At 29.5% G+C, this 21,802-nt stretch overlaps 2 protein-coding genes across 4 annotated transcripts in view; both read left to right on the top strand.

The window, feature by feature from the left end:
- LOC107452359 (OTU domain-containing protein 7B) overlaps positions 1 to 5,652 on the top strand; it is a 41,391-nt gene extending 35,739 nt beyond the window's left edge. For both annotated transcript variants that reach the window (XM_043049402.3, XM_043049404.3), the window contains exon 11: positions 1,763 to 5,652. In XM_043049402.3, the coding sequence (XP_042905336.2) occupies positions 1,763 to 2,787 (1,025 nt within the window). In that variant the 3' untranslated portion in view covers positions 2,788 to 5,652. The remainder of the gene's footprint in view (positions 1 to 1,762) is intronic.
- A 4,977-nt stretch (positions 5,653 to 10,629) lies between these two features.
- Positions 10,630 to 15,583, top strand: LOC107452353 (uncharacterized). Of its 2 annotated transcripts, none has more exons than XM_087167300.1 (2): positions 10,630 to 10,710; positions 14,954 to 15,583. In XM_087167300.1, the coding sequence occupies exon 2, from the start codon at positions 14,962 to 14,964 to the stop codon at positions 15,544 to 15,546; it is 585 nt and encodes a 194-aa protein (XP_087023426.1). In that variant the 5' UTR covers positions 10,630 to 10,710; positions 14,954 to 14,961; the 3' UTR covers positions 15,547 to 15,583. The 2 variants fall into 2 exon arrangements, with proteins under 2 accessions (XP_087023426.1, XP_087023425.1); XM_087167299.1 differs by having other exon boundaries at positions 10,630 to 10,769.
- Positions 15,584 to 21,802: the final 6,219 nt, after the last annotated feature.

The following is a 21,802-nucleotide window of genomic DNA, read 5'->3' as shown; positions in this document are numbered from 1 at the left end:
ACCCCTTTGTCTTGAACTGTCCCAAACTAATTTGTGTAATATTGTCCAAAACCCTTTTGTTCAAATTATATCACAATTTTAAAAAAATAATGTGACAAATAAAAGGTTAATTTTTGAACAAGAAACAAAATAAAGACAAAGTTTTATTTTATTAAAAAAAATTTATTATTATTCATAATGTTGCATTATTTATCCTTATGCAAAAACACAATTTATCAGTATTAAAAGCATGTTTATTTATATTTAAATGATAAGGTATTCACTTTTATTGTTCAATAGATTATGGAGCTTCAAAAGTTATGAATCTTTTCTTATTATATTTTTTTCCTTCAATAAGTTAAAGCAAATTGTATAAAAATTATCAAATATTTATTAATGTATGAAATTATTATGTATACAATGGTTACACAAATAGAATTTTTACCTTTTACCAATGTTCAAGGTTTTGGACAGTTTTAGACCATTTAGGACAGTTTAAAACCCATGTGTCCTATCCAAAACCAGTTTAGGACGTCCAAAACTCAAACCCTGCCTCAAACTCTTAGAACTTTCTACATAAAGCAATAAAGTTCATTTATGGTTACTGGAATTAGTATTTATATATATATTTCTGTGAATGATCGAAATTGATAGTTGTTGACTTCCACCGGTGAATATTGAAAATCACATAGTCGCTTTTGTAAATGTCCAGAGTATATATTGGGTCTAGTTAAGTGCCACTCTCTGGTATGCATTTGCCTGGTATGTCCATCATCAATGTTTTATTAAGGTAAAGTGCCAATGCCTTAATGCATTTAATCGGTACACTGAACACTGATGTTTCTCCTAATCTATCCTCATCAGATATTAAAATATCGAATAAATATAATAACATCAGCGAATAAATTAATATCAAATCGGATATAAGAAATAATTCGGACATTCTCCAAAGCGTCTATGTGTTGGTTGACCGGTGAGAGTCAACCTTCTCTTGATTTCTGTCATTCATGGTAATACATATACAGTGATACCTCGAGATACGAGTTTAATTCATTCCGTAACCTTGCTCGTATCCAAAGCAGTTTTCCCCATTGAAATTAATTTAAATGCCATTAATCCGTCCCAGCCCCAAAAATGTTACCCTCAATTGTTTTTGTTGAATATGTAAAATGTATTAATAAATGACAAATATTGTTTAAAAACATAATAAAAGAGAATGTAAAGCAAGAAAAAAACTGGTTTTATAAAGTGTGCATACATATTTGTATTTTGGTCACTTAAATGCAACTTACACACAACTTAAATGCTACTGTATGCTTAATTTTAGTCACTGCTTTTCTCTTCACTGGTCTTTGTTTTTTTAGCCGGATTTAGAAAAAACTGTCCAAGAAGGTTTGTTTCTTCCTCCTTTTCAGAATGCTGCAGAAATGAGTTAGGCAAGTGTCATTAAATAGCTCTGTTGTACGACCTGTTGCAACTTTTTCGGGGTGTTTCTTTTACACGAACTGTGAAATTCTCTCCCACATTCACATGAACTCTTTTATCTCCCTTGTAGAGATAACCTTTCCCACCTCTGGTTCTTCCTCGAAACCAATTTCTTGCAGCACCCCCGAATGCTGCTGCGACTGAAATGAATTTTTCATATGCGAGTTAAAATGAATTTTTCATATTTTGGAAGTTCCTGGCTCTTAGAAATTCAAATTTTCAAACTTCTTTTCTTTCCAATCTGTACTCTGTGTCAATTTTTGTTTTGTGCTTACAGTTCTTTTTTGCTTTGTTTCAGCTGTTGTTCCAGTGACTGATCCAGACAATAAATTGCTGCCTTTACAATTTGCTGTAGACCCTGGTCCAGAGGTGAGATGGGGTCAGGATGAGAATGATTCGTGGGTGATTGCTAGATTGACCCTAACAGATAAAGAGAAATTGATGCGCTTGAGTGAGTTTTTGGACATCCAGAATATAGAGGTTATTGAGGATAAAGAAATGAACAACCATTCATCCGATAATAATAAGAGCGTCGACCCTTATGAATCGGACGACAGTGCCACCGACGGTGGAATCTCTTGTACCGGTGGCAAAAACAAAAAGAGTAAAGCGGCTAAGCAGTTCCAGACCGTTGCAAAGCAGTTTGGTAGTCTGGGTCGAAGCATGAGTAAAAAACTGAAGAACATTGCAAAGAGGAGCGGATCTTTCAAGGGTGAATCCACCACTTTCAAACGTACGTCTGCAGGTCTGAAAAATAAAAGAACATTGAGCGGTTTGCCTATGATGTCTCAGAACTCAAACACAGGAGGCAGCTTGAGTCCACGACAGGTCGTAGTAGCCTGCCTGAACATGGAGAAGAAACACGAGCATCAAAAGAAACTCATTCAGAATTACCTCACCTCAGCTATTGACAGATATCATAGCGGTCAGCAGCTCAAAGGATCTTTCGGTAAACTTTCGGCACCCGCCTGCATCAATTCCGGTTGCTCCAGGCCGAGTACACCCTCTACCAGCTACTTGTGTTCCGATTGCTATGTGAAGCAAAAGTACGAGGAGATAGAATTTCATGGCCAGAAGCGTGAATTCAACAATGGCCCTATCGTTGTCTCTGGAAAATCATCATTTTATACCGAAATAGATAAAACCATGAGGGACTGTGTTGAGAAACTCCCTATAACCAGTGTTCATCGTTTGACCAATGGGTGTAAAAATTCTATATTCTATGATACCCCCTACTCTTCCTATCCCCATTCTAATTACCAAAATGGATCTGTTAATCGTGATTCCTCATCAATTCTGAAAGTTATAGATGAATCATCTTAGTGCATTTCATCAAAATTAACCTCACATCATTCATTATTCAAAATTATGGATAAATCATCTTAGAGCATTTCATATGAATTAATTACTCGTGCCTTTGTTTCTGTTGAATAAATTAATGGGAGCTTTAACGGGATTGTTCTCTGTGGCTTTAAATTGTGAATAAAGCAATAATAATCCACTAATGTCAGTAATTCATATTGAAGTCAAGAACCAGTATTTGGTGCAGAAATACCAAGTATTGATCTTTAAGAAAACTTTCCTTTTTTTATTTTACTTTATATTTAAACCTAAATACTTAATTGATTACTGAACTTTCAGTAGTGTTATCTGATGTCTATTCAAATTTTATGTTTGGCAATATGCATAACTTTCTTGTCATTTTGTTAACATTAATTGTTTATATCCAAAAATCTACATTCCCCTATAGTTCCTTTTATTTACTAAATATAGTTATCTATACAGATTATTTTATTGCATTTTCAAATAGATGTTATGTTAGTGTAATCTAAGAACGTCTATACTTGTTGAGTTTATAAAGTTTATTAAATTGAATTCATGTTTATAACTAATTATGTTATGCAAAAATTTTCATTTGATTTTGATTTTTTTTAACCAAATTTTTTTGTTGATAATGTAAGGGAAAATTGTTGTTTCATATAAACATTGTTTTTATCAGGTTTATCATTCATCAGTTTTGTTATGCTTTAAAGATTTATTCTTATAGAAACCTTAATGAAAAAGTAACGATTTTAAACAGCATAAAATAAATCTCAAGAACTCATACTTTTTGTTATTTTCCCTTATGTGTGTATTTTATTTTTAATATAATTTTAAGATGATAAAATTATTGCATACTTTTCAAACTATATTTGTAAAAATATTTTAGATTTTATTACAGTTTTATAGTGTTCTTCAATATATTAGTATATTTTTCTTGGATAATTGAAAAAAAATTACTTTGTGAATTGTTATTTGAAAGTTTAGACTTAATGTAAGTCAAAAAATTATAAGATTTCCTTTTGTTTTGCACTAAAACTGATTTTTTTTTCCTTGAAAAATGTCCATAACTTTGTTATTACAATCGTTGCTTTATCTTTTGCATAGCTTAATATGTTTCGTTTTAAGTTTCATTGTGTTTGTAAATTACTTTGGCATTGAAACTAATTTTTGGAAGAAATTAACACTGATTGTTTGTTTGTCTTTTCTAAAAATTATGCATAATTTTACTTTTGTAATAATATTGTTGCTCTATCTTTAGGGTAACTTCATAGTTTAGTTATCAAATTTAGTTGCATAGCAAAATCTTGGAAAATGCTTAGTATGAAAGCTTTAAAGGAAAAAAAAATAAAGCTGCATGTTGTTGTTTTTTTTTCCTTCAAAAAATGGTGTTTAATTTTATGTTATGTAACGATCAAATTGTTGTTCTACCTTTTTTTTGTACTGATATGTTTTTCGCTAAATTTCATTATATATACAGTGAATCCTCCAGGAAAGACCACCTCTATTTACGACCACTTTTGGAAGGCACAGAATTTTTTCTGTAGACTTTTGTCAGGCTTCTGTCTATGTTTTTTATAAGGTACCTATTTTGTGAAAATTTAAACACAATTTGTGAAAATTATATTAAAAAATCAACACAAAATTGTGGTAAAATGAGAAAATATTTTCAAAAATTGTCACTACAAATAACAATCATTTATGACTAATTTTAGTAATTTTGTATATATATTTGCCCGATATGTTAAAAAACAATTTTGCTATTGTAAAATTTTGGGCTTAAAATTTTATCCAAATTTAAAAATCATTGTCCATAGTTGAATTTAATAAAAACATTCATTTAACAGTACTAGCACTAAAAGTTATCTCCATTATGAGAACATTTTTGACTGGGTCGTACAGAAAAAGTTTCACAGGAAGAAAAAATGTTTCATAAAAGAAAAGGTTTGCTGGAATAAAATTAGAATAATGTTTAAAATAATAGTTTGACTTCCTGTAAACTTTACAGAGTTTACTTTAACTAGGAAAACAACTGCACAAAATGCTGTTAAGATCAAAAAAGAAAACACGAAAAAAATATCGAAACAAAAAATTTAACGAAACAATTCAGTAGATTAAAATGTATTCAAAATGTTTGTGTGAGGCTCTTATTTAGAGCGCTCTTTTTGATGATATGTTGCATGCATGTTGCACTAAAGACGATGATTTACTTTTAGAATTAAAAATTAAAATAGAAAGAAAAAATTCATTTTAGAAAAAAAACAAGCATCTCAAATAAACAAACTTCTTCCCACCTTTTAAAGCTTATTAATTTTTATGCTGTAAAATTACATGTAAACTTAAACAAAAAAAAACATAATTGCTTACTTACTTAAAAATTAAGCTTTATCATTCATAAGAGGTAAATTGAGATCATTTTTATCAACGCTAAATTTTATGCATCGATTCCTCTTTTCATGACGTCAGCTGAAGTAGCATATCCACACTAAGAAAATGACTGAAATTAAAATCAGTTGCGAAAAATCATGTATTTTCGATAACAATTTTGAAGTCAATGGAAGTAACCTCTAAGAACGACCCATCAACGACCATTTTACTGTCTGTGGAACGGTCGCTTCCGAGAGGTTTCACTGTATTTGATTTGTCCTGATATTTCTGCACCGATTTGTACAATATCATTAAATGTGTGTTGTTATCAATGATGTGAAAATTTTAACTTTAAAAATAAGTGAATAAAAATCTGTTATATTTTGGTAGAAATATTTATAAATTGTAACTAACTATCCTGCCATTTAACCAAAATTGTTGTTTACTTACCTGCTGAATTGATTAATTTTTCTTGTGAACAGAATAAAATGATGACATGTTTTGTTTCGTTTTCTTGGAGAAATAAATTGTGAAAATAATTGTAAAAATCTATTTTCCATTAAAATTGAAATAAACTTTGCATCTAAAGAATGGACAATTTAAAGTAAATTTTGTCCTCTTTCTAGGATTAATATACAGTCGAAATATTACGCATTAATATATGTTAGTTCACTATACCCAAATTCTTTGAAAAATGAATTTTTAGCATATGACAGCATTGTTGAAAAAAAATTTTATGATAGTACATAATATGGCAGTTTTTAGCATTGTTGGAAATAATGAACGGTTTGTTTCTAAATTATTAACTGATTCAATAGATAATAAATCCAATATTAAAATAATTAATTGGTTTTAATTTTCGGTGGGAAAAAATGAGTGGTTTTTGTTTGACTACTATTCAAATTTATTAAAATTTACTAATTTATGTATCAGCAATTAGTAACAAAACCAATATTAAAGTTGGAGACATAAAAATAAAAAACTTAAGTCTACTATAAACGAACTACCAAATTTTCAGATATCCAATGCTCATCCAAGTCTTTATTATATCACAGGTATATTGGATATCCCATTGTATCTCACTGTATGTTGGATTTGAAAGAGTTAACTTAATGCTTTGAAGATTTAAGCTGAATTAAGATTTTTTCTCCTTCAATAATTGATCCATTTTCGAAAAATGAAATTTCTATGTTGCCCTGAACAGGATTTAAAAGACTTCTGACTATTATCATTAGTTACTGTAATGTAGGGATGCATAAGCTATGATTCGGTGGCCTCTGGTATTGTCTTAAACATATACAGGGTATTCATGCACCTGGAGAGTCTTGAAAAATCATGGAAAGTCATGAATTTCGGTATTGAACAAAATTTGTCATGATTTTAACTATTTGAAAAAAGAAAATCCGGGATTTAGGTCACCTTTTAAAATGGAATATCCCCTCCCCCAATTTCATGGTGTTCTGAATATCAGAATTTGTAACAAAATCCGGACTCACAGTCATATTTTATTAAAATATAAAATGTTTTTATCCTGTTCTGTAAAAATTATGGTGTTCTTTCAAAAAATGAAGGAAACTACATCATTTACAGAGCTAATTATCTTTTAAACTTCTGAAATTCAGAATTTTTTTTATTTTATCAAATTAAAATTCTAGCTGAAGCAAGCCAGTCATTGGGCGAATTTTTTTTATTCCGAAATGAGAACAGAAAAATCAGTAACATTTCTTTCCATTCTGATGAACAAGAAAAGTATTTTTAGAATATAATTCTGCAGAAAATAAGAGAAAAAAATTGAATTTTTTTCAGCTATTTTATTGCTTTAATTCTTTCTTTAACTGTTTTTTAAATTTAAAATCTATAAGTATGAAGATACAGAGTATAACAGTTTTGGTTATACCTGTCATTTCAATTAATGTTGTTATAATACTTACTTTTTTAAATTTATTGTTGTATTTTTGTCAAAAATTCTTGGATCTTAAGTCATGGATTTGAAAATCTAAAATGTAGCAGGTACCCTGCATATATTAATAAAATGTCATCTGAATGGGGTCAAAACTACATGGCATTCTTACTGTGGGAGACCAGCAAGTGAGTATCTCTATCCTCATTGGTTATTGAAATATGGCATTTGCTTACATTAGCAACTGTTCTTGCCATTCTATTTTGAGTTAACCAAGCCTGTTAAGTATCAATTCTCTTAAGTGACACATTCTAAATTCCTTCGCAAAGAATCTTTCTCGAAGACTTCAATTCTTTCACTATATTTTTATAGAGACTTAACACAAAGACAGACACGTAGCCATGTGGAACATAAACTGACTGTGCATCGAAGTTTTCTGGTACACAGAACAAAAATATATCAGGGTTACAATAAAATGTATAAACAAATAAGATATCATTAACTCCTGGATCAAGTATTGGGAGAAAATATATTTAATAAATGTACATTTACATGTACATTTTTTAAAAAAAAAAAATTATTCCTTATCTCTCCAATTATACTTGGGTCTTTAAACTACAACAGTAAATATTCCTACTAGGGGCTGATGCTCTAGAATTTTGTGACCAGCCTGATCATTGCAGCAATGTGTTCAGTCACTGAGCCGTGATGGCTCAAGGGATAGAGCGTTCGCCTTCCAATGAGGGAACCGGGTTCGAATCCCAGCGATTACTGGGCCAGAAAACCATGATCTTTGGCCCAAAGTCAAAAATTACATTTTCAGCTAAAATATGTGCAATTAGTCTGAAATTATAGAACAATTTTTCAGTTTGTTGGATTAGTTAATACTCTTGACAAACTTATAGTTTATATCTTATCATTTGACGTTTTACAATGTTTGAATGACTTTTGAAACTTAGTTCCAAAAAGTTCCCCGAGGTAATTAGCTAAACATTTTTTTGTTGTTGTTGTCTTCTTTGATGTTTCTTCTTTAGAAAAAATCTGCCCCATTTTGCCCGTATTGCAAAGGTGGACTAAATATACCGAAAAACAAAAATTATGTTTGTTTGTTTTTCATGTTTTCGCGTTATTTTGTGATTAATTCGCGTTATTTTGTAATATTACCATTTTCAATATAAAATTACGAAAATTATTATAGTTTCATCGCTATATTTAATTATTTAATTTAAACGTAATTATTAAACCTACTGTATTATTTTTTTTATTTTTGTTAGCCATATTTCAGTAACCATTTTATTTTTTGGGGTATTTTTAGTGTATTTCAAAATTTCAACTATGAATTCAATTTACCTGCACATAAAAACTCCTAAATAAAAAACCCCAAATTTTGAAACAAATTTTATCGAAATACTAATTCTGGCCACAAAACCTTGGATGCTGACCCACTGTGGGCCGTTACGAATTCCGTATCCTTCTTACACCAACTGATGTAAAATATCCTCAGTATTAGTCGGAACAGGGATTAGAGTCGTCAGGCTAACCGTGGGAGGTTTTCCTCTCTATGTTACTCAAATGCTGTTTAGTTCCATCAAAAAGTGCACCACGAAGGCGAATTTCTCTCAATACTTGATCCTGGAGTTCCCTTGTATTCTAGATTGGGTTCAAACTTACAAGAATAAGGATGTGAACATTAGTTGTAGTTAACACAACTAATGTTCACATCCTAATGTCATAATCTGCTCAAAGACGGTTATAATGTATTCAGCATTACGCACAGACCACCTTTACTTCTCAGACTCATCGATCTAAAGCTGAGTTGACGCGATTTTACACACATTTTATTAATAAATAACTCATCTGACAGGTTTTTATAAATTGTAAATTGCTTAAGAAAGACAGAGAAAGTAAAAATAAATTTGCAAATAAAAATAGAATTATTTTTCAATAAATGGTGAGAAAAATTATAAAGGCTACACTCGAATATAAATAAGACAATGTAAATGAGAAAAAAAAAAATTTTTGATATCTTCAGTCGGTTTGATATGTGCTGATTAAAAAATTATTGTTCATAGTTTTTAAAATTCATCATAGTGGCAGCTTTCTGCTATAAAAAAAATAATAATATAAAATAAATAATTAAATCGAACACTTCATGGCTTAAAACCTATTTATTTGTTTTATTTATTTATTTTACATATTATTTAGGATAAAAAAAAAAACTACAAATAAAATTGAGCGTGATCTACCCCTCCAAAAAATAAATAAATAAAAAGAAATCTTTAAAGGTAAGAAAAGGAAAAGAGAAAATAAGAAGCTGTTAATGTATATATAACCTAAAAAAATTATTTATTCTTTAAAAAAAAACTACATTACCTTAAATGTTAGACTATGCGCAATATTTTTTTTTTTTTTGCGTGTGCATAATAAAATTAGCTGCTGATTGCGTAAAGATCATAATTTTAAGTGAATTGCATAAAGATCATCATTTTAAACCCTTGCGAATCATAAAAAAGTTCTTAAATTTGACTAAATAAGTCTTCTATTCATTATTTTCCATATTTCGTTTTTCTCTCTTTTCTTTTTATCCTTATTATGCTACATATATGTTACCGTTAAAGTATGAAATCCGTTATTTTATAGAATACCTAGTTATTCCATGAAATAACTGATCATGTCCGTTAAAGTGTAAAACTCTCTTGTATTTCATGGTTTAACTAGTTATTTCATAGAATAACGATCTGCAACCCGTTAAATTGTAAAATAATCTATTAAGGGATTTAAAATCTATACAGGGATTTAAAAAATGTTCGTGTGAAGCACAGTGTGTCAACAAAAAATGTTTTTGTTTTAGAAATAATGTTCTTTGTAATTCCAAGTGTCATTTTAGTAATCCCTGTTGTAACAAATGATTTTATGGTACGTTTCCATAAATACTATTTATACGCTGCATAAATTAGATAAATTGCTTCTTTTTCATTTTAATTGTCTATTATTAGTTTATTTATAGAATACCTGGTTATTTCATTTTAGGTAAATTGTTTATTTTACACTTTAAATGTCTCTCATTAGTTAATTTATAGAATACCTAGTTATTTCATAGAATAACTAGTTAAAGTGTCAAATCAATAACATATTACACACTTTAACGGACACGATCAGTTATTTCATGGAATAACTAGGTATTCTATGAAATAACTGCATTATATACTTTAACGGTAACACACATATATATATATATGAATTTCTATTTCTTTCTCCTCTTTTAAATTTTTTCTTTGTTCCTTTCTTTGTTTTTTCTGCATTTTTATGTTATATTTTGAGTTCCATTTACTTACACCTTATGCGCAGTACAACAAATTCACTATGAAAACTTTTTTTTCATTCATTCTTTTTTTTACTTAAGAAAGGGTGAAATATTTAAATGCTGCAATAACAAAAATTTAATTGTCCTTGAATTATTTTTTCTAATCTTTTTAGCGTTGTAAGAACTGACCCTTTCAAATTTCCTGTTGCAAGAAAATCCAGAAACAGCGCATGCTCCCCTTGCCGAAATGTAATATCTGAGATAACAAAACGTTCCTTATCATAAGTTAATAAAAGGTCAAGAAACGATCTCTTGACTGTAAAGCTTCTGAAGATTTTTTTTTCTTCTTCTTCCCGTAAGTTAACTATAAATTTATTTTAACGGCATTAAAATATTTTCAATAATCCAATTCTCGTAAGTATATAATTGTTTTATTCAGGTATTATTCCCTTATCTCATTCATTGTTCTTTAGAAGTTACCGGTATTGATTATCATGCTCAATCATTATATATACCAGTGATTCTCAACCTTTTTTTTGTTGCGGCAACACTTTTAATGATTTCGAAATTTGACGGCACACAATGAAAAAAATTAGATTAAAAGTTGTTTAATTACCTTTTTTACACTGAATCAAATAGTTTGTGATAATAATTTTGAATGTGAAATAAAATAATATGAACTACAAAAGCACATTTATTAAGGGATTCATTATTTCTTTCGACCAATTTTTTATTAGTTAGTAACAGTTATTTATTTTTTTGCTAGTTATTAATTGTTAGCTTGTTTTCTATAATTATTAACTGTTATTTTTTGTGATTTCTTGTTAACTAGTTTTTTTGCTAATTATTAATTGTTAGCTTAATTTTTGTTTGCTATCCTTTGTTAATTTGCTTTTTATATATTTGTTTTTTCAGTTATCCTTTGTTAATTTGTTTATTAATTGCATAGCTTACTTTAATGAATAGCTCTTACAACATTTTTTAAAATTTTGTGTCATATACAATTTAAACATTTCCATCTTATTTTAAGATTGTCAGAGACAATACAATCGCCGACAAAGATGTTCACGCGGTTAAAGCGTGGAAAAATTATAAAAAGTATATATACGTATACACTTTCTTTAATTTAAACTTCATTCATAATAAAAAAAAAAAAGCCTTATAATTTTTATAGTATCATTTTTAATATTTGGCGGCACATTTTAAGAATTTGGCGGCACACAAAAGTGCCGCGGCACAGTGGTTGAGAATCACTGATATATACAGTGAACGATCGAAATCAAGAGAATGTCGACAATCACATAGTCGCGTTGGTGAATGTCCGAAATATTTGTTATATCCGATTTGATATTAATTTGTTCGTTGATATTATGTTCATTCGATACTTTAATATCTGCTGAGAATAGATTAGGAGAAATATCAGTGTTCGGAGAACCTTAAAAAAACATCGGTGTAAGGTATACCGGGCAGTGACACAGAATCTTAACAAAAACATCAGTGTATTTATTGTATACCTGACAGTAGCAGTTAACTAGACCTAGTATATATTTTGGGTCATTTACCAAAGCGACAGTGTGATTGTCAACAATCACCCATTTTTGTCACTCACAGTATAGAATATGAATTCCTTGTGCTCTTGATTATTTTGATTTATTATTAGGGGTAGATGATAAATTACATTTTTTGGTCGTTATTTTTTTTTTCAGGACATAAATTTTTATTTTGAAAATTTAATTTTTTATAATTTTTTAATTAATTATTATTATTTTTTTAATTTAAAAAAATTATTTCCACAAAAATATTTTGACATAATTAAAACTATAAATGTAAAAGAATTCTTGGTAGAACTATTTTTAATTATAATGGTATTAGCAGAAATTTAGGGAGAATTAATATATTTGAGTTTTGCCTATGAGTGCATTTCGAACTTTGCCTATTTTCGTAAACGCGCTTTTCGAGTTGTGATCAGATTTAAAAAGTCACGCAGAATTTGCTACATTCAGGTGAGAAAGCGGAATTAATATTTTTAGTACGTTTTAAATTAATTAAAGCATTTAGGTTTTCTGGTTTTAAATATATGCTTTTAATATTTTACCTCGGCACTTACAGTTTCCATGACTTTGTTCTCCCCTTGAACTGGCATCTTCGTTATACATAGGACATTCGAAATGAAATCTTGCTCTTGGTCAACTTCAGCACCTTCTGTCCTACCTGGTGTCATCTTTGTGTGTTTAGCCTTTTAGTGAAACTTTGGTTTACCTTAGAACATTTTTAATCTTAGAGGCACTTAGCCTTGAAAGGAAGACACTTGAACTTTTAGTCGACTATTATATTACTAAATTATTCTATTAATCTTATTTTAGTCTTAATGCGGTTTTTCATATTTTACCATTTGATGTTTTACCTGACCTTACTTTTATATGTTTTACCTGCATTTTTGACACTTTTATTGTCGGTTTATTTTATCAACTTTGATGTTTTAAGCGCTTTTAATTTTTATACTGTTTTATTTTTATTTTATTTTTTCGATTTTGAGATTTTTCCTATGTGTTTCAATCTTTTTAATTTTGTACTTTTACTTTTCTGTAGTTGTGTAGTGTTCACGTGCAAACGGGTGAAACCCTTATCCGCAAACTCCTTCGGGGTTAGGTCGGTTACTATTGGTCTTAATTAAAGCATTAATTTTCGTTATAAAACCACAAAATATAAGCAAAAATGAAACTAAAATTCAGCAATTGCAAGATCTTATTCGATTCTTATCAAATTTTACTTAGTACATTATACGGGTGCAGTGCTATCAGTTTTAATTTTGCTTTTTTAACTAAAATATGTCAAAACATTTGTAGTAAAGCTTTGTCTTATAGTGTTAAATACATTCTCTAAACGTTATCTAAAAATAGACAAACAGTTTTACAATTTCAAAATTTCAACTTTTAAACTAAAGCCAACGTATCATTTTTACAACAATAAACTAAATTTTTATTTTAACACTAGCTAAATACCCGTTCTTCGTACTGGGAGAATAATAAAAAAACTAATCAGTACTAAAAAACATTTCGAAATCGTACACAAAACTGAAAGGCATATATCGACACAATTAAAGAGATTAGTAGAAGAACCAGGTAAGCGACATTTTTAGAAGTATTCATGAATCAGTGAAAATAATATAAAATGGTTGCATGCATATCGGTATGATTAAACTAATAGAATTAATTCCCCTTAACTTTAATATTAGCATAATTAATCCACATATGTTTTCCGTATGCTTGCATGATTTTTATTTCAAGTTAGGCAATGGTAAATAGAATAAGGCAAAGAATTATTAGTCCAGTCTTCCAATAAATTGTTGTTAAAATAGTTTAGATACCCCTTTTTTCGTATCCTTCTCTAAAAATGTCACTTACCTAGTTCTTTCAGTAAATTCTTCAAATAACAAAGCTAAAATGTTTTCAATTTTTGTTATAGATTTTATTTTATTTTATAACCGCCGTTGAACAGCCGACCCAATCCGTCTACCACTGAGGATATTCACCACTGTGGTCGGTGCTAGCCGGATGCGGAATTCGTATCGACCAGCCATCGCCGGGATCGAACCCCGGTTCACCTCATTGGAAGGTGAACGTTCTATCCCCTGAGCCATCGCGGCTCTTTGTTATAGATTATTATTTGTTGCCGATGGCTTTACAGTACGTTATTAAATTGAGCAAAATTCGTTTTTTGTCGTTCATCACTTGTCGTGCTTAACAGCCAACTCGTGTACCACTAATTTTTTCCCTTTCAAGGGGTTGTAAGATCATCAATATTATAATAATCACCAAATATATCAATATAATACATTATACCTATATTAATATATTTGGTGCATAATCTTTTAACGTTCTAGTTTGGGACAGTGGCAGCAAACAAAATTGTAAAAACAGGTAAAAATTTTTGATAAAAAAACTTTGATAAGGCGACTTGACTCTGAAAGTCTTTGATAAGGTTTTCAGAACATGACTATTACTAACGTATGCCAACAAACTTCCATCATTCCATGATGGAAAATGCTACATTAATACTATGATGGTTAACCATCAAGAGAAGTTTGACTCTCATGGACCAACAATCCATGATTATCCATGATGGTTAAATGGGAATTCTTGTTAGTTCTCAGGAATCAATGTTTCTCAATCTCAGGAATCATCAAAACAATGTTTTTTTTATTTTTACGTCGTACCATTATATAAATCATTCCAAATTTCTACATTGGGATTAAAGTTGTTCCAACATTTGATTTCTAAGAAAGTTTGAAGGAAATTCGTGATGGTTCAACATGAACAAACCATTAAAACAAGTTGCTATTCTTAAATTGGACCCTCATAAATTAGTCCGAATTCCTACATTGAGGTGATGGTTACTTATGTTAGTTACCATCAAGAAATATAATGGTTCCTGATGGAATTATGGATGGTTACCTTCAAGATTACGTTCATCCATCAATGGAAAACCATCAAAAATTTTGACTTGTTGCCTGCTGGTCTTGTATGTGCATTATTATCAGAATAAGCTTATTTTAAATTATCTTTAATTAAAAATTTATTTTTATATGAATTTTTCAGAAGCAAACATGGCATACGTGGTCCAAAAGAAAGCCACCAAATTTGTAGAATATTTACCGATGGAAATACCACTCGATAAAGCGAATGAAACTATTGTTTTGGACTATTTTAAGCCATCCGACTACGATGGTTTGTACGAAATATTTAAGGAAGCAATAGACGAAGGTCAGACTTATCCGCAAGATTTTATGGATCACGAACAGTTTGAAAGGTACTATTTATCTGACGCCGTCTTTGTTGCCAGATCCACGAACGGGAAAGTAGTAGGAGGTTTCTACGTTAAGCCTAACTACCCTGGTCGGTCCTCTCACATTTGCAATGCCGGATTTTTGGTGCACAAGCAACAACGGAGGAAAGGAATCGGCGAAATTCTGTTCACCAAATATCTCAAAATCGCCAAGGATCTGGGGTACGAGGCGAGCTTCTTCAATTTAGTCTATGCCACAAATCAAGGATCGGTTAGACTTTGCAGAAAATTAGGTTTTAAAGAAGTCGGAATAGTGCCCAAGGCTGGAAAAATGAAGGACTTGGGATATGTAGATGCGTATCAGTTTTATTACGACTTCTCCACTTTCGATGAAGCAACTGTATAACTGTTGTTAATAAATATTTTTTTTTAAAATTCTAAAATGTGCTGTTTCTTGCTTTACTATTGGCGATCAAAATGGGCTACAGGTGGCGTAGAGCAGAACTCTCTACCTATGGAAACACTTCGCATGCTTTCACCATTAGCGAGTGGAGAGTCATAGAAGGGGAAAGAACGTTAGTTTATATCCTGATTTTTTAAACAGATTAAAATCTTTTAAGGTAGGAAACTGTATGAAACACAAAACTACATTAAACATAGTTCTAAAAGAAAGCGTTGTGGAAATTTAAAAAAATATTTTTAACAATTAAATACGAAAAATATCCTAGTACATTCCTATACAGCTGAAAAGAGGATGGGAGGGAAGGGGGAGGTCCAAATGCATGGAATCAGATGCCGTATTCGAGCGTTGCGATCGCCTACTTAAATTAAAGGGAAAGAATATGCGACAAATCAAACATCAGTTATAGACAATGGAAAAATAGATTTTAAAAAAAGTCGGAAATGGGCCTGAAAAAGGAGAAGAAAAATATCAATAAGCTAAATAATAAATTTATTATTTTTAATTTTTTTTTTACATAAAATGTATTATTTTACTGATTTCTCTTAGCTTAAAATTTGTAACGGTAAAATTCAATGGTCGGAAAAACTACATTATTCTTGTAGTTTACTACAACTACATCTAAGCTTAGTTACAAATGTGTAGCTCATTTACCACTTTGATCAGCCTACGTTGGGACCGAGGGTAAGTGATATCGGCCCTCGTTATACTGTTCTACCCGTAAAGTGCTCGACTTCGAGCACAGGCCGTCGGGTTACAAAAGCGAAGGGGCCATCCCCTCTGCAGAGGATTAAAGTTGTGATATCATGTCTTCGGATTATCCTCGGGGATGTTTTCCAGACCGTCGCCATATAGCTCATGGTGCAGCCCTATTGCGACAAAAATAAAATACCTACCTAAAGTTAGACAAATCTATAAAAGTACATATTTTGACATTATGTTGGTGTTGGCCTACATTGGCATAGCTCTGAGGGCATTACGGTTTGAACAATTTAAATTGCCACTCCACAATTTTAAAAGTCAGGAATACAAAAAAAAAAAAAAAAAAAGAAAGAAAGAAAGAAGAAAAAAAAACATGTAAAAATTGTCTCCTTCCTCAAAAAATTGACACTTTGCATATCTGCATATACGATGTTATAAATCCAGACACCAAACGTAAATAAAAACAATAGAACCTTTGCAATACTCACAACACAATCGTCAACAACACAATCACAAATCAAACACAATCGTCAACAACACAATCACAAATCAAACACAATCGTCAACAACACAATCACAATCGTCACAACTCAAACACAATCGTCAAAAAATGTAGTAGGAATTTAAGTACTATACGAAATTAAATGACTAAAGCGTCAAATTGCAATAGCAGCTGAATTTAGAATAGTAATTTTCTCTATCTTACCAAAATGTCAGGGGTCAAGCTAACGAAGCAACACTTGGAGAAACAATGCCTTCAATGTTGAAACTAGCAGACTAAAAGTAAATCACTAAGACAATCGTTAAGTGTTAAGAAGTCAGCAGAGAAAATCCGATTCAAAAATAGTTTTGCAAATACGCAAAGGGGAGCAGTGAAGAGTTAAATGATCCCAAATACTTAATAACAATTTTTCATTGATGAAGTTGGACATTGTCGATAACTACTCTACCCGCAATTCTAAGCATGTTTTAAACTATTATAATAAACAAACCAAAAAATTTAAAAAAAAAAAACCTCTTGTGATACAACACAATAACCTAGCTAGATTAGTACTACTAATTCAACTGCTACTTCAAAAGTGTAACAAGGCAGCTTTTTTCCCTCTCACTTCAGAAATACCATGAATAAAATAAAAACGATATAAATTTTCAAAATCCAAAGTCTGAAAACCAGAAAGCAACTTTTAATTAAATGTGTTATTAAAATAAATAATTGATCAAGATTCAAAATTAACATTATTCATACAAAATTGAAAAAAAAAATTATTAAGGGGTAAAGAACTTTATTTTTAAGATTTATTAATATCCTGATTTAGAAATCAAGAAAAAAATTCATGAACATTTTAAAATGCATTTTCATTTATATGGTATTAACATGAAAAAAAGTATTAAAAAATAATAATTCTTAAAATATTAAAAAAAAAAATTGCAATTTCAGGATGATTATTATTAAAGAAAAGTTTTTTCTCCCATGTGTGTTACAGCATTCTGTTTAGAGTCTATTAATATTACAACCCTATCAGCAAAATAACCTCGTTGTCCCAATAAGAGTTCAAAGAGCCATTATTTTTCCGACCTGCGTAGAATTGTTCAATTCTCCAGACATTTTACAACCAATATAGGCCCAATATAGAATTGTCAGATTTACCCTATATTTTATATTCATTTTTCAGTCAATATAGGCTCTATAAAGGCCGATATTGGCACTATACCCAGGGTTGCCACAGTAAAAAATGAACAAAAATAGTTGCTTTTAGTAGCCTCAAGCATGAAAATAGTTGCCTGAACAGGAACAAAAATTTATCAAAAATAGTAGCCAATTAATTAAAATTACAGCTTAATTGTCAAATACTATGATTAGGACTGGGTGATGTCAGAAATTTTAAATCGTGATACATCGTCAGTTAGACATCGCAATATAGCGATTTAGCATATGTTCAAAAATTACTTATGGGAAATCTTTACATCAATCAAAAATAAATAAAAAAGAATAAATCTATTACAAAAGAAAATATTAATTCTAAATATATTCTGCTATGACATCAATATCATTGCTTAATTTTTTCAATTAAAATAATAAAGAAGTCAAAGTAAAAGCAAACCCAACCTTTATTTCATTTTTCTTAAATTAAAAATGATTTAAGATTTATTGAATAAAAATAATACTGTAACAAAATATTTTACATACATGCATTAAAAATGAAAGAAAGTGGAAAACTAACCAAAGGAATGTTCACCTTAGAAATGAATTTTTTTTTTTTTTTTTTTGAATTATTTGTTGGAAAAAAACCCATGCTTTTAAAACATCATTAGACCCTTTCTTATTTAAAATAATAAAAAGTAGTATTAACTAATGGTCAAATTCTGTACTTAATAAATGTAAAAATATTTTTACTTATTTATTATTATTTTCTTTTTAGAAAACAAAATCGACCTAAGATTTATTTGTTTAAAAATGATACTGACTATCTAACAAATTATAACAACAAAATTATATAAATTATACTGACTATCTAACAAACAAGTATTGAAAGAATTTAAATAAAAATTTAAAAAAAAAATACTTTAAGTACTAATGTTAAATTATTAAAAAGCGTCAAAACATTACTAAACTCTTTATTTAATTTTTAAAAAAATATTTGTTCTAACTAATAGCCAAATTTTATAAAACTTTATTTTCATTTTCTCAAAAATAAAAGCAAATTAATTAAAGGTAAGCTTTGTTTGAATTTTTTTATAATTAAAAACGATTGATCAAATTATTATACTTACCTACATTTAATAAATTTAAAAAAACTAACTTTTTATAACGAAGTTAAATACAAAATACCCCTATTAAATTGTATCGCTTAAAATGAAAAACAGAAGTTGAATTTAAGATAACAGCGATTGTGCAGAAATTGCAAAGTAACAGTAGGTCTACTAAAAATAATTGACAAGAATCGTTAAACCCAGACAAACAAAAAAATGATACGAAATAATGCAGAATGAAACGATCGCTAAGTAGCAAAAGTCTCACTGAAAATAATTTACTAGGAACCCGACAAAATAAAATGCACAATGATCACAAAATGACTTAAATCCCAATTAAAATAATCTTCAAAAAATGCAAAATCCCAAAGACAAAAATGGACTTAAAGAAACTATGCATTGCGTTTTATATTACAACACTGATCCTCGCACGAAACCGGGAGTTCTGATTCAATTCGCTCTTCATCATTCAACATCACGAAACTAACATCATCTTTATATATACGTATATGTATATATATAGCAAAACGCTATCTACACCTCTGCAGCTAGACAAAAACAAAATCGTCAGTATGGTAACAGCGTTAGCCTAGTCAAGGATCCTTGCACATTAAATCGTTAAACCGCGATTGTAGTCTTATTCCGGCAGCTTACATCAGATTTCTGATGCATCGCATAAAACGAAAGTCATTACATCGACCTACCGATGTATGCGTTAAATCGTTATACATCGATTTATCGCCCAGTCCTAACTATGCTCCAATTAAAAAAAAGTTTTGTACAGTCCGCAAAATAAAAAAAACGAATCACCCTGAATAACTTTCGTTCTAATGATCGGATTTTCACGAACTAAGTGTCAATCTTAATGGTTCCTGGGGGTGACTTCAAATATGCTAATTAATTAGTGCTAACTATTAATTAAGTTACGAAATCAGACGTACTTTCTCTGAATAAACATGTATTTTTTTTTACATATTTGGATTCCTAACCTTCAAAATATAGGGGGTAGCCGCAATCTGGGAAATGTGGTCGCCATAGTTTGGTCAGGAGAGCGATCCAAAGTTCGTACCCCTTAATGTTAATTTCGCTTTTTGCGTTTTCAGTTATATTTTCAAAACTAATGAAGCAATTCAAAAAAAAATTGCACCCACTCATAAAACTCATTTATCCAAAGATAATTTCATGCAAAAAATAATTTTTGATAATTATTTATTATTATTTAATTAAAGTGAGGATGAGAAAATATTGAATTATAAGGTATGAATTTTTTTATACCATATTAATCTACATATTTTTCAATTGAAAAATATAAAGTTTCAACTGTTTTGATTTATTAGAAGCTGAGAAAAATTAAAATTAATTATTTTTAAAAAAATAATTTGGCGACAATAAAGAAATAACTAATTGGGGCGATTAATATTAAAATGTGATAAACTTGGGCGGAACTTGACTTCGCGAGCGTAGAGTAAAATTTCATTCATATTTTTTTCGTTAATAATCGTTTGCTAATCTTTTTATTTTCATTTCTTTCACACTATAAAATACGATGTTTCTCTTTTAGTCATTTAATAATTTATTTGCAATTTAGTAAAGAATTTTGAATAATTGTTTATGTTTAAGAATAAGATATTTTGAGTTAATGAAATTAAATATTTTATCTTTTAAGTTTTTGTGCCCCCATTTCAGTATCTTAAGGGTCTTACGAGCTCTGTTTAAAAAGAGAGCATCAGATATATATAAGAAAGCAAAAATAACCATAGTAGCAGTATTTGGTGGTAAATGTCGCTTATCGTAATTGAAGAATATGCTGTGCGACATTTTATGGTGAATTTGCGAACGTATAAGTTTCAGAATGTATCGAAACATGAGGATGCTATTTGCTAATCATCTTTATTCAAAGAAAACGATGTAACCTAAATATCAAGTAGAATGAAGCGATTTTTTAAACAATGAATCCTACAATATGCAACATATTATTTCAATATCTTATTCTTAAACATAACATATTTCAATCTTTTTAAAATGCCACTAAACATTCAGCAATTCCTTGAGTTATAGAAAAGAGAAATATTGTAAATTATAGAAAACCTTGTGAATGTGCGTTAGAATTATTATACAATCTACATTTTATTTTTCAAGCACTTTTTTTTTCTTCAAACTTTCTTGCCTAGAAGACTCGATTAAAGCTGTAAAAATGATTGTCCCTAAAATTTTGTATATAGCTATAATAAGTTATGTTCATTTGATTTTAGTATAAAATCCTCGAATAAATATAGTAAAAACAGTGTAATCTAAATAATATCAGATAAAAAGTTCATATATTTAAATTCTAAAAATTATCATAAATAATTTATAAATCGATTCAAATTTGCTTTTCAAAGGAGATTAAACTAATTTTTTTTTTGCTTTTTGGACAGAAATCCCCTAAAAAAATTGTTTATTGCCTAGAAACTTCGAGATATTTTCTATTAACAATAAATTAAACCTCTCCGAGCAATCACTGAACATTATTTCAATTTTTTTACTATCAGAGCTTGGTTGCGTAACAACCTAGTAAAATAAAGCACTCCTCTTTTGAATTAGTCAGTGGGTTATCTTAAAATATTTATTTGCGCAGGCGACTTTTTTTGGACTATCGCCAAATATATAAACCTTTATTGCGGCCCAAGTGTCTAGATTCTAAATATGTAAAAAAAATTATATGTTTATTCAGAGAAAGTACGTTTTTGTGTCTGATTTCGTAACTTAA

Source organism: Parasteatoda tepidariorum, chromosome 7, assembly GCF_982258835.1.
Source record: "Parasteatoda tepidariorum strain Cologne lab strain chromosome 7, Ptep-v5.0, whole genome shotgun sequence".
NCBI classification, from domain to species: domain Eukaryota; kingdom Metazoa; phylum Arthropoda; class Arachnida; order Araneae; family Theridiidae; genus Parasteatoda; species Parasteatoda tepidariorum.
The sequence above is the reverse complement of the archived record's forward strand: the minus strand, read 5'-3'. Positions and strand labels throughout refer to the sequence as shown.